The 14,624-nt window shown below is 45.4% G+C and overlaps 1 protein-coding gene across 1 annotated transcript in view; it reads right to left on the bottom strand.

Annotated features, from left to right (window-relative positions):
* Window positions 1–203: 203 nt before the first annotated feature.
* The window catches only part of LOC109524784 (uncharacterized), a 19,122-nt gene continuing 4,701 nt past the window's right edge, over window positions 204–14,624 (bottom strand). Inside the window, 5 exon segments of the mRNA XM_019884884.1 lie at window positions 204–278; window positions 681–813; window positions 890–1,024; window positions 12,587–12,876; window positions 12,879–13,541. Of these exon segments, the coding sequence (XP_019740443.1) occupies window positions 204–278; window positions 681–813; window positions 890–1,024; window positions 12,587–12,876; window positions 12,879–13,541 (1,296 nt within the window).

A 14,624-nucleotide genomic window follows, 5' to 3' on the forward strand; every position in this document is an offset into this window, starting at 1 on the left:
GGCGTATAATATGTGAGCGGGCTTGGGGACTCCCACCAGAGCTTGAGTTTGGAAGTGAGGACCGCTTTCCCACTGGCCGTTCTGCCGAACAGCGCACGGCCTACCCACGCGTGCTCGCTCTTGAGTAGTGTGGCGAGCCAGCCCTTTGGAAGCGCACACTGCTGCTTTGGCGTCGGCAGCTGTGGCAACGTGTTGCCACGGGCTCAGACCACGGAGGCAGAACGCCCTGCAGGAGCGGGCGATGTGACAGCAGTGCTGGTGGCAGACAAAGTGGAAGCCTGGGACAATGGCAACATAAGATGAAATAAAGTCACTTCTCACTTTATCTTCTTTGTCTCTCCATTTTTCCTACTCCATGGCAGCTTCAAGGAGCACGTCGTCTGAGGGCTCCAACGGGACTGACGGCTGCTCACTTGTTTATGCTTGATGCCGCTCATCAGTTGACTCATATAGAGAACGGTAGGTTTCACTGGGAAACTGTCCCAAATCAAGCAGTCGCTCATTTTTTTTGTGCATTTTATATTGCACTTATATTGAACTGTGTACAGTTCTTTTCTGAAACATTTATATTGTGAAATGAAACACTTTGTCGTCTCCCCCCCCCTCCCAATTTTGCTGCTGTAGACTGCAACTTTCCCCAGTGTGGGACAAATAAAGGTTATCTTATCCAACTCCCTGACCAACGGTGCTCCCATGACCATCAGCCGGTGCTGCATGACAGCGGTCATCTCTGGGAAGAGGTGCGCGCAGATCGCCAGGGCATCTTTATTAGTTCCCAGGGGCGGCTGCGACATGTTGCCGTTGTTACTCTTTCTGGTGAGAAGCCACAACCATGGCCCCATAGCCTACATCATTCTCAAGGAGCCATTTGAATCTTTGGCCCAGGTACTGGCCAAACTGGAGCGTAGTCTCACTGAGCACCAGTTGCCAGCACTCGGGGTCTCCCCCGCCTTGAACAACGCGGGCCACGGCCTCCTCCTTCACCTGGGCAGCCCTCTTGCAGGTGGTAGCTGCAGGTTTCGCTCTATAACAATAAGTGAAGCGTACTAGCCTACTTCGCAATGACACTTTTGAAATGAAAATATGGATGTACCTGTACGCTCAGGCCACCTTTGTTGAGTGGTGCACTGCAGCCGTAAATGCTTCACACCAGGCGGCATGAATACAATGTTAGGATTGAAATCCATTGCCTACCTACCAAACAAACACTCTAGAAATGTTCGACAACTTTGAGATGATATATAGAAGAGCCAAAGATACTCGCTAGGTCTAGTAAATAAGACAAAAACAAAGGATCCTTGAAAGTAACCCAACATATATGTTAGTAGGCTTGCGGCCCGAAATGCTCATTGCAATTACCAAATCCCGTATGTCTTCCATTAGTCCCTCATACAGATGACCTTCTCTTGACTTGCGCATCCACTCTCAAACGAAACCAACAGTGCTTACTAATTTTGGATTCGAAAGAGCAAAGCCTCTACGAATACTCAAAACCAAACAGGACATCAACAAATTACGCAGGCTTCTGCGCATGCGTAACTGTAACCTACTTTCGTGTGATTGGTCAAGTGAAAATGCTGGCAAACACTGATAAATGTGTCAGTTCAACGAACTATTTTATTCAAAAGAAAACCAACAAAGATAATTTAATACAGTACCGAAATAATATTATATATAGATGTTGTTAAGAAATTATAAATACGCCTCAATTGCACCTACCCGAGTCACTTAAAAGGTGCACAATCTATGCAGTTATTCAGTTTTAAAGTTAAACACATCAGTACTTTACACACACGCACACACAAACATACACAGATGGATAGATCAATCAATACACACACACACACACACACACACACACACACACACACACACACACACACACACACACACACACACACACACACACACACACAGACAACATCAGTATGTTTTTTCCCCCCTCAATTGTATGTCAGGTAAAAAAAAAGTTTGTGAAATGTGTTCGACTGGGGTAATTGTCTACTGTTTACCTTGAAAGTATTCCAGCAATATATGTGACTTTTAATTATTAATTTTTTTATCCATCGCATTCGCGCATGAAAAAATACTTCCCTCTTTATTATTTACTTTCAAACATGCACATCAGTAATGTGTTCGACTGGAGTAATTGTCTAGTCTTTTCCTTGAAAGTATTCCAGCGATATATTCGGAGTGTTGAAGTAACTTGTCATTTCAACATTTGTGAGTGAAAGGGAGAGAGCGCAAAATGTAAAAATACAGTAACTGGGCATACATTCGCGTAATTCATACGATACATACATTCGCGCCCAATACAGACATACCCGAACCTCAAAAAGTATTCAACCAAACTTACCAGAAGAGTGATTACGAGAGTTCCGATAACTGCTAAGTTCAACGATATGTGGTTAATTTCACACCACCTCGCCTAAATATTAAATTGAACGAATTTGAGAGAATCGCGGAGCGAGGGTTACGAAACGATCGCGTGCAGACATTAGCCAATGGGAGAAGATTGACATTTTGTGGTAATCTGCGATTGGCTGAGGTCTGAAGCAGATGTCGACCAATAGGAGGGGTCCAGTATCTGCGGTCGTTTGCGATTGGTCGGGACCAAACTTTTAAAAATTTTGGGCTCGTCACCTGAACATGGCGATGCACTAACATTTTTGTGCAAACTCAATTGTTCTTTTTCCAGTGCCTACCTCCCTGCCAAGCCTGGCACCACATTTTCCTCCACGGACCACTTGAACCTGCACGCATCCTTCCCCCCTCTCCTTCGCTTTCGGATCCTCTGCCGCCATTACTTTTGCTACCCAAAACAATCTCAGCTGAAACTCTTTTAGCACACATCACACCTGACACTTTTCTCCAGCCGTTCCAGCCTGCCTGCACATGCTTCTTTACCTCTTTTCTCCTCTCTCCATTGACCCCAAGTACTTAAAATCATCCACCTTCTTTGTCTCTTCTCCCTGTAACCTCACTCTTGTACTTGGGACACACACACACACACACACACACACACACACACACACACACACACACACACACACACACACACACACATAGATGAAGAACCAAAACTCTATCTACCCCGGTCAAGGACGGCGCCTCGAACTGATGTCCAAAAGCATTTCATTCATGGAACACTGTGAAAACTAAACATTTCAAACAACAATCAACATTACTATAATTTTTTTGACAATACATTAATATGCCAAAAAAAAAATAAAAACATACTGTGTGCACCTTGTTAACCGAAAGTAGATCATCTGAAATTAGATTGACCAGATGGTTTTGTTTCATCTCTCTCGCAATCTCTCTTTCTCTGCCTAATTTCCTCGCCATCCGCGACACGTGACCCTGAACCGGAAGTGATCCTCGACAAAACATTACAAATAAATTATATTTTAGTTGTCATGGCAACCAATCGACTCAATACTGGTGCCAGCTACACTCCCACCAAATTACTGTTGGATTAACATTTGTAAATGAAAAATTACTTTACGCACTTCAAAATATTCAACGGTAATTTCAGCATTGTTACGATGTGTCCTTGATGTCTTTTGTGAAAGTTGGCTTTTGCGATGGAGGTGCAAAACATCAATAAGAGACTTTAAAATGTCAGCTAAATGTCGTGGGTGTCTCAGTTAAGGATGAGGTCTAAATAATGAGAAATGAAAGGACGAAATAACGTCAATGAGCGTTTATGTGTGCAGGTGGGTGCAAAAGCTTCCAGTACCTGGTATTCCCAGGCGGTCTCCCATCCAAGTACTAACCAGAAGCCCGACCCTGCTGAGTTACCGAGATCGGACGTTCTCAGGTTAGTATGGCCGTGAGCGGAGACCGATGTCAAAATTCCCCTCTTTATAAGTTACAGGGCACTTGCATCTCCTTTTCTCTCCCATAAAACCCTTGGACTGGCAAGCCAATTTAAGTCAATGCGATCTGCTACGTTCAGGCCTCTGGAGGAGCGGTCTGCAGAGTTGTTTCCTGTGTCAGTGTAGTGCCACTGCTTTGCATCACTGTTTTCTCAAATTCTCTGGGTTCGATTTGCGACGAAAGCATGGAATCGATTGGCTTCATTTTTAATATAACCTAGAACCACTCAAGAGTCTGCCCAAACGTATTTGTCATCTATTTTGACCTCTCGCTCCTCCCTTAACGTCTTGTTCATGGCGGTTGAAGTTAATGCGGCAATTAGCTCCAGTCTTGGTATGGTGAGTGTTTTGGTTGCAGCCACTCTCGTTTTGCCAATCCTGTCTGGTACAAAACATTTTGGAATATCACTTTTATTGAGGTTCTCCAAATCCTCTATCCAAGTCTCCCACCTTAACTTCAAGTCCACAGGTAGTGAGTCGTCCCATCCTGTACCACTCTGACATCTCTCTTGTGGTATCCCTTTTCCTTCAAAGATGAATGGGGCTAGAAAACTGAAAGGGTCGCATGAAGAGGCTTCAACGGAAAGTGTCTCTCTTCGTGTTGTGGGTCTTTTAACCTTGAAGAAGAAACTGTCACTTTTGATCTTCCAACTTATTCCATACGCTCTATGCACTGGTGAGTCATCAGGCCTGGAATCAACATTCTTCACATCCACAGCACATTCTGCTACATCGATTGAATCTAGCGTTTCTCAAATATTGGCAAGGAATTTGTGGAGGTGCAGGTCTCCTCTTGCACACAGAGGTTGGGCTTCTTTTACAAGCTCTTTGGCCTCCTCAACTGACTCCACACTTATGAGTCCATCACCAACATAGAAATTCTTCCTCATGAAACGAGCTGCATTGGGGAACTGTTTGTCATTATGGATGGCAAGGCATTTTCTGGTGTAGTTGGCACAGCCAAGGGAAGATGACACTCCAAAGCAGTGCACCTTCATCTGGTATTCTATGGGTTGTGAGTTGGGAGTCTCCCTTTTCCCACCAGAGAAAATGCAGATAATCTCTTGTCTTCTTTTCTAACATGAAAACTGTGAAACATTTTTTCTCCGTCACACATGGTTGCGAGAGGAACTTTACGGAACCGGCATTGGACAGTTGTGAGACCATTTGAAAGGTCGGGTTCTGGTAACAGATGGTCATTCAGTGAGGTGCCCTTGTACTTTGCCAAACAGTCAAAGACCACAATAATCTTGTTCGGTCCGGGGGTGGTACACACCTTGGTGAGGTATTTACCAGAGATTCCTGACCTCTGGTTCGATGTCTACGTTCTCTGCATCATCATCTTTCATAGTGCCCTTTATAAACTTCAGACAGTCACTTCTGAACTTGTGATCTCTGTCCAGTTTTCTTTTAAATTGTTTCAGTCTTGCCAAAGCCAGCACTTTGTTGTCTGGGAGGCGAAGTTGTGCTTTGAAAGGAAGAGGCATTTCAAGCTGGCTGTGTTAATTTTGTTGGAGGCCTCCTTTAAGATTTGCTGAATGTCGTCTTGAGATATGCTTTTTTCACCTGCTTTTGTGTCTGCAAGATCAGACTCATGAGCTTTAATGACGGCTGATGGTGTTTGGGTGGTAACTCTGACAGACAAAGACTTGTCACATCTCCTGCATTTAAACATTGTGCTGCTCTTTGTACAATACTCCAGCCGAGATCAGTTTCGACAGGATAAGGTTCGCAGTCACCTCCAGTAATGACCTCTCTTGGAATCAAGGCTCTGGAGCAGTCGTAGCCGATCAATAGTCCAACACCACAATCCATCGGTGGGGGTAGCTCTTGGGTTTTGTCAACCAGATGTTTCAATGAAGTGGCTTTTTTGCGGGTAGGATTATGTGTGCGGTCAAAGGGAATGAAGTCTCTTGTGTCGGCTGGAGGTAGGTCAATGGAAATATTGTTTGAAAGGGTCTGAAAATGGCTGGCCATTTTTAGACCTTTTCTGACCCTTTTCAAGTAGTCAATATAAAATGAGGAGCTGGGATTAAATGTGTGGCGTCTGAAAAGACATGTAAATACGTCTTTGTGAGTGAATGAGTTAAGCTTTGCACATAATTCTCGATCAACAAACGTATGGCTGCTTTGTGTGTCCAACAGTGCAGATGCTCGGACATCCATATCAGGTGCATTAGGTGCTGAGATCCAAATGGGCACAATCATTGGTGTTCTCCTACCATCACTTCCATTGACACAACAAGATAGTGAGCATGTACTTTCTTCCATGGTGTTTTATGCTGAGGGTGTTTCCGTTGGAGAACGATCTTCATGTAAGGCGGTTGGATGGCTCTATTTCTACATTCCCTAGAGTTGTGACCCCTTCTTTGGCATGCAAAACAAAGGTTATTTTCATAGATGTATTTTCTCTTTTCCTCTGAAGATGTTTCCATTAACCTCTTACATTAATGTAGGGCGTGTTCTTCTCCACAGCATATACATATGCCTGGATTTTCCGCATTTCGTAAATTGGTTTCATTGGGGCCTTAAGGCTGTAGAGATTGGTGGATCTGGGTTCCTCACCTTTGTGGCAAATGTGTTTGCTTTGGAGTGCCTACCTCCCTTCACTGTCGTCTCAGTAGATTGTCTTTAGGCGTATAGAGAGTGCCTCTTTAGATATAAACGATGCAAAGTCATGGAAACTTGGATAATCTTTACTTTCATCCAGCTACTCTGTGACGTGACGGTTCCACCTGGATGTCACCCAATCTGGTAGTTTCACCAGCATTTTCTGGTTCTCCTCACAGTCATTCAAAACTTGCAGATCTTTTATGTGTGGCATAGCATTACTACAAGTTTGGAGGAAATCACTGAATTCTCTCAATTTGACATATTCTGTCCCACCAATCTTTGGCCATCCATTGAGTTTTTTTCTGAAAGCCCTCTGCGCTACGAAGGAATTACCATATCGGGCGATGAGTCGATCCCATGCTTGCCTATCTCCCATGCTTGCTGATAGGCTTCTTCATCTCTTCTTTAAAAACTGCCTTCAAGAGAAGATTTTGCCTCCCCTGCTATGTACTTTTGTAAATAAAACAGTCTATATGCAGGATTTGAGCATCGCCTCTCTATCAGAGCTTTGAAGCTTGCACTCCACTTAGTAAAGTTTAGAGGATCACCTGAGAATACTGCAGGCTCTGGGTTTAGAAGACGACTAAGAGTTAATGATTCCTGTAATGTCTGAACCAAGGTTGTCTCATTTTGTACAGTTTGCTGTTCATGACGTGGGAAATGGTGAGAGAAAGGAAATGCAACATTCTCTTTGGTGTGTACAGGGGTGCTTGTCCCATTCCGTTCCTTGATTTCCTCTTCCTCATACACACTTAACTTTGCCTTAATTACTTCCATGTCTCTCTGATTTTAAAGTTTTTTTCAACTCCTGACGTTGAGCTTCAATGGCCTCTTCCATGTCAATCTCAGCTTCCTTCGCAGCCAGTAGAGCAGCCATTTCTGCCTTCTTAACTGAAATGCAAGGTGACTCGGACGTGTGCCCCGAAGGGTTGGGACTGGGTGTAGTAACTTTGGAAGCGGTGGAACCATATATGGACCTTGCATATTCATTATCTAGCAGTATGTGTAATCTTGCGCTTACTGCCACAGCATCAAAACCAACTTCATCTTCTGTTCGACGGATTCTCATTACTTGTAATAAGTCTGCTGTCGCTGCTACACATGCATCAACTTTTCTCCGAAATTCTTGACTTGGTGTTGTCTGGCTTCGGACACTGTCATATATTTCTTTTATCTCACCCTCAAGCTTCTCAACTTCATCCATCACGTTGTACATGTCTTGCTCAGGGCACCATTGTTTTAACCTTCTTCGGGTTTCTCGAACATGGCTTTTCCATTTCTTATATGTTCCATTCAACATTGCGCAATGAAACATTTGCCTTACTGCTGATGAGTAGCGATGATGCATGCCGAGGCCTAAAGCTTGCTGCGGGTTGAGTGCAGCGACGTTCGAAGTAGCTCTGGCTAGCTGCGTGACACGCGGGGTTGAGTGCAACGACGCTCAATGTAGCTCGTAGCTTGCTACGTGATGTGCGCCAAAGCCGATAGCTTGCCGTGGGATGGGAAGCACCTGCGCGCCGAAGCCTCCAGAAGGATGGATGAGGACACGTTTTCACTGTATTCGAACTGATGTCCCAAAAACGTTTTATTTGTGGAACACCGTGAAAATGAAAACACATTTCAAACAACAATCAACATGACTTTAATCTCTTTGGCAAGACATTCATAAGCAAAAATAAATAAATAAAACATACCGTGTGCACCTTCTGAACCAAAAGTAGATAATCTGTAATGAAGTTGACCAGACGGTATCGTTTCGTCTCTCTCGAAACATGATTTGCACAGAAAAGGCTCTCTGCGATAACAATGGACATCTTACACAAAATTGTATCAAAAATGAATGTATGGAGGAGTGCTTTTAAGCGATGGTGCAGATGTGTTTTAGGTAAGTCTGACAACTTTAAGTTTTTAAACACTAAACATTTGTAAATCTGTGATACGAAACAGTGAAATGGAGTGTGAAGAGATGCCCTCACCGGCCATTTTATTAGGTACACCATGCTAATCACGGGTTAGACCCCTTTTTGCCTTCAGAACTGCCTCAATTCTTCGTGTCATAGATTCAACAAGGTGCTGGAAGCATTCCTCAGAGAGTTTGGTCCATATTGACATGATGGCATCACACAGTTGGCGCAGATTTGTCGGCTGCACATCCATGATGCGAATCTCCCGTTCCACCACATCCCAAAGATGCTCTATTGGATTGAGTTCTGGTGACTGTGGAGGCCATTTGAGTACAGGGAACTCATTGTCATGCTCAAGAAACCAGTCTGAGATGATTCCAGCTTTATGAGTTGGGGCATTATACTGCTGAAAGTAGCCATCAGAAGTTGGGTACATTGTGGTCATAAAGGGATGGACATGGTCAGCAACAATACTCAGGTAGGCTGTGGCGTTGCAACGATGCTCAATTGGCACCAAGGGGCCCAAAGAGTGCCAAGAAAATATTCCCCACACCATTACACCACCACCACCAGCCTGAACCGTTGATACAAGGCAGGGTGGATCAATACTTTCATGTTGTTGATGCCAAATTCTGACCCTACCATCCGAATGTCGCAGCAGAAATTGAGACTCATCAGACCAGGCAACATTTTTCCAATCTTCTATTGTCCAATTTCGATGAGCTTGTGTAAATTGTAGCCTCAGTTTCCTGCTCTTCTGACCTCTGGCATCAACAAGGCATTTCCGCCCACAGAACTGCCGCTCACTGGATATTTTTTCTTTTTCGGACCATTCTCTGTAAATCCTAGAGATGGCTGTGCATGAAAATCCCAGGAGATCAGCAGTTTCTGAAATACTCAGACCAGCCCTTCTGGCACCAACAACCATGCCACGTTCAAAGCCACTCAAATCACCTTTCTTCCCCATACTGATGCTCGTTTTGAACTGCAGGAGATTGTCTTGACCATGTCTACATGCCTAAATGCACTGAGTTGCCGCCATGTGATTGGCTGATTAGAAAAAAGTGTTAACGAGCAGTTGGACAGGTATACCTAATAAAGTGGCCGGTGAGTGTACATATCAAGTTATATAACTTCAGGAGAAAACTGTCTTTTAAAGGGACAATTTGTAAAAATGACCAACCAGATGCAAGCCCAAACCTTGACGCGAGTGTTGCAGTTTCAATTTACTCGAACGATGTCACTTTTCTCCAAAGCCAAGTTGCGTGACTGAGTGTGAAGTGGAGAAGCCGGAAAATGTTAAGACTTAGAAGGCAGATTGAAGAGGCACAACATGAGTCTCACCAGAATACACGAACGATCTGCACTATGAGACTCAGTAGCGTGGCTATATTGTGATGGGAACTCAATTATTAACCTAGCTTACAGGACCCTCTGGAGAAGACTAGACCCCCAAATGCCTCCCAAACCCTTCATCCTGAAGCTACGTTATAATCATTTGATTGAAAAACATCCTACGAAAGGCTGCTGCAATAAAACTACAACAGAGAGGCAAGAGGATTTAAACATTTCCAGATTAGCCTCCAGTTGTGGGTAAACAAAGAGCGTTATTCAATTGGGCCAGGGAGATTCGAGTCAGACTTCTGTGGAATGTGATTTGACTCAATAGAGCATACTCTTCAAAGCGCTTGATGTCCTCTTTTCTGAGGACTTTTGAGAGCAGTCTGTCCCAGGTTTCTTGAGTCATTCTTCCACCAGCAGTTTCTTGGGGAGCCCGTCAGACATAGGTGGCACCTTTTTGTTTCAGGGCTGCTATGAGACAAAATAGATTAGAGTCCAACTACTTGGCTCACCAATTTTTTCTGCTTCATGGATGTGGTGACCGCAGCCGTAGCTTTTTTTCTTTTTGAGAAATTTATTGTGGTAAGCAAGTACAAGTCATTTTTTTGTCTCGCAACCAATTCATAGAGCTTCGTTCTCCTCTTCTCTCGTCTGATTCACAAGTATGATTGATTCGCTCTCGGTCAAAATCGGCAGGTCTGTTTAGGGCCTGATACTTTGCTTGCCTTCCCTTTTGACCAGACCATATTCAAGGTATTGGCACCTTCTATTGCAGGGGTTGCCAACCCACGGCTCGCGAGCCGCATGAAGCTCTTTGGCTGGCTCCATGCGACTCCCGGGCTTTCACATGACAAGCGTCGAAAACACCTCGAAGGTGGCGCTGAATTCAAACGGTGCTAAGTACAGCAGAACTTACGATGTCAGCCTATCATCAATCTCCTAACTTGTTTGACATACAGGACAACCAATCAGATGACCACTGAATTTTGTCTTTTAGGTCATAGCACATGCGCAAACAACGGTGCTAAGTGCTAAGCTACTCAGCGAATTATCTCTGATTTTGAGGCAGGGGTGCCCAGTACGTCGATCGCGATCAACCAGGAGCCAGCGGACTGGTCCCAAGTCGACCGTGAGGGGTGGGAGGAGGAAATGGGGGGCAAAAAAAGATTTGTGTGTCTGTGTGTTTCGGTTTCGTTCCGGCTGTTGCTCATCGTGGCGTGCATGCATATTAGCGCGTATGCATGGCTGGGCCACTGCCTGCATGTTTATGCTTGCATGTACGCGATCGGGTCACATCAAAAGTCGATCTTTGGTCAAAAAAGTTTGGCAATGCTTGCCCTATGTGGCAAGCTGACCCAAGTAGTAAGTACTGTAACCGCTGCGGCTCGCATGCAGACAGTGCCTGCAGGCATTTCCCTGCAGGGAGGCCTGAGAGGAAGAGTAGGTGTGGTCTCACCAGGCTCCAGGGAGGCAGCTTCTCAGCACACCTGTTTGATTGACGTCAAACGCGTATGTGCGTTCGACAGATCATTCAGAAGTAAGCAATTGTGTCACGTTCGCTCTCAATATGCTAGCAAAAAAAAAAAAGCACAGCAAAACGAAAATATGAGGATGAACACTGGACGTTTTTAACAGAGGGGAAGAGTTTATATTTTTTGGTTGAGCGCAAGGGCAAGCTATTCTGCCTTATATGTCAGTCGTCATTTGCACAATTCAAAGCTTCAAATCTTCTGCTCACTCCATGCTGACATCAACCAGGAATTTCCAAAGGGACTGAACTTGGCAAGCACAAGTTGGTCACTTTGAAAAGTCAGGCAGAAAAGCAGGTGCAGTTTTTAAAAAAAAATGACAAAGCACTCAGAGGCCGTGACACTTGCATCATGTCAACTGGCTTACAACACTGCACGGGCTAAAAAGCCACACAAGGAAGGGGACTTTGTTAAAAAATGCCACAGTGACGCTGTTGAAATCTTGGATCCTGAAGACGACAAACAAGAAAAAAATGGGATCAGATGTCCAACTGCCCCACCACACTGTTGAACGCAGAATATCGGACTTTAATATGGCTATTGAATCACAGTTGCATTCTGACCTTCAAGCATGTTAGTATTTTAGTGTCGCATTGGATGAGGGTTGTGACTTACAAGACAAGCCTCAGTTAGCAATATTTAAATGGTCTGTGTAAAACAATTGTGTGATCAAAGAAGAACTCCTTGATATTGTGCCATTAAAAGACAGAACCCGTGGCATAGATGTGAAAGAAACCATGATGGCTACATTTGTGAAAGCAAATCTGTCCATACCGAAACTAACTGCAATAGCCATGGATGGAGCGCCAGCAATGATCGGATCTGTGAACGGGATTGTGGGGCTGTGCAAAGCTGACCAAACATTTCCCAGGTTTTGGAATTTCTACTGTATCATACACAGGGAGCAACTCGTGTCTAAATCATTGAATTTAGACATTGTCATGAAGCCTGTGATGGAAATCGTCAACTACATCCGCACACATGCATTTAACCACAGGCAATTCAGGAATCTCATCACTGAGTTGGACCAAGAGCTTCCAGGTGACCTGCCGCTGCACTGCACTGTGAGGTGGCTGTCAAAAGGCCAAGTTCTCTCTCGCTTCTTTGAGTGTTTGGATGCCGTGAAACTGTTCATGGAAGAGAAGGACAAGGACTATCCACAGCTCTCGGATCTCGAGTGGATTATGGATCTGTCCTTTTTGGTCGATATGCTGTGTCACTTGGACAGACTGAACCTGACCCTGCAGGTGTGTTTGCACAACACACTGGAGCTGTTCAAGGCGCATATTCAAAAGGAAGCTTTAATGCATTTTCCCACTCTGCTTTCGTGGCGGCGTGGGCTGCTGGCTTTGCACAAACTAAGTGGAGAAGCAGGTCGTTGACGGCACCTGTCGTTGGCTCAGTTGCGTTGAAAAACTCACCAGGCAGTCTCAGCGTCGCGCCGTATACAAGCTCCGCCGGACACGAGGCGATGTCTGGCGTGGAGCGAATACCAAGCAGGACGAGTGGCAGGTTGTCAACCCAGTGCTCGGCATTGTCGGAGGACATCAGAGAGGCCTTCAGTTGGCGATGAAGGCGCTCGACCATTCCGTTGATAGCAGGGTGGTAGAGGCAGTAGTCCGACGACGTTTGCAACCGAGGAAGGTGCAGAGCTGGCGGAAGAGGCTCGACTCGAACTGGGCTCCACGATCGGTGGTGATGCGACCCAGTGAACCAAAGCGAGTGACCCAGTGTTGGAGGAAGGCCAGCACGACGGACTCTGTACTGCTGTCATGAAGAGGGATCACCTCGCACCATCGGGTGAAGCGATCAGTGCAGGTCAGGAGGTCGTGGCAACCACGGCACGGTAGAAGGGGTCCGAACAGGTCAATGCGGACATGGCTAATACGAGAATCGGGCATGTCGAAGGTACCAACAGGTGACTTCGTGTGCTGGTGCACCTTGGAACGTTGGCACCGGAGGCAGCTGCTGACCCACTGTTGGACATCTTTCTGCAGACCCTTCCAGGAGAAACGTTTCGCCATCAGCTTCGTCGTGCCGCATATTCCTGGGTGAGAGAGTCCGTACAGGGAATCGAAGCCCTTGCGTTGAAGGGAGTCGGGCCCAATGGTCGGGCGACACCATCGGTCTGGACACAGAGGAGGGTTCGGTCGGATTGGGGACGGGCACGAGATGACATCGGGATTGCTGAATCGGTAAGCCAGACCCTCACGCGCCTGAGCCTCTGTCATCGCATCGAAATTGAGGGCGTCGGGGAACTGGATCACGTTGATCTCAATTCAAGAGAGAGCATCAGCAAACTCGTTGTCTGCACCTTTGACGTGGCGGAACTCCAAATCGAATTGGGAGAGGTAGTCAAGGTGCCGGATTTCTCATTCCAGGTAGTTCGTGGAGGCCGATGGAATGGCGGAGAGCAATTAGAGCTAAGATCGACCGATCTGACCCGGCCCATGGTTATTTAAAACCCTTATGCGTAATCTGTCCCAAATTGGTCATTTTTGGACAGTTGGAAAGTTGTACACACAGCCAAAAGTGTGAAAAAATAACTCCACGAAGCTGAAATTTTGCATAGGATGTCAAAAGGGGTCAAAGTTCAAAATGACCGGAAGCGGGACATTTTTGAACATTACAGTGGGTATATATGACATCGTGACAAATTTGGCCACTGGATTAAGTAATAATCCCAAAAATGGCACATTGACGGCCATTATAAATTCCAATTTTCAATAGACTCTAAACCCGGTGTTTTATCGTGCATTTTTCTCAATTTCTGCACAAATCACATCACCGGCGGCTCACCAATACTATCAAAGCTTGAGAATTGTGTTAGTAGGGTTTGTCCCTCACTTTCCATGAGATGGCGCCAGAGCCTACAATGTAATTCTCGGCCGGCTCACTTCGTCCTTTCGTAAACGTCCGAATCGTCATTTTCATTCGAATAAACTGTATAGTTTGTTGCGAGAGGTCTATTTGCATCTATGTGTATGGATATGATCGTATGTGCACGTCATATAGAAGAGTACTGATCAAAGACATCGAAGCAGTACTTTTCCGCCATTTTGTGCCCGTTGGATTGTCAGGTCGTACGCGTCTCTTGCAGAGACGTCAGCCAGACCGACTCAACTTCCTGGTGTCACCTCTAAAGATGTCCCACCCGCGTATGTTGCGCATAAATTACATTGTTTTGCACGTTCACGCTCGCGCGCACGTGCAAAACAATGTAATGCAGTTTGCAGAGCATTGCTCGCTGGGTGTTTTTTGGAAAATCAGGTGTTAATTTTTTGAAAATCAACTTTTGAATTGGTCAAGCTGTTATGCAATGCATGCCCCGGCCGTGTGGTCTCGGAATGAACGTG

This window comes from Hippocampus comes, unplaced genomic scaffold (assembly GCF_001891065.2).
Source record: "Hippocampus comes isolate QL1 unplaced genomic scaffold, H_comes_QL1_v1.1 scaffold120, whole genome shotgun sequence".
Classification (NCBI taxonomy): Eukaryota; Metazoa; Chordata; class Actinopteri; order Syngnathiformes; family Syngnathidae; genus Hippocampus; species Hippocampus comes.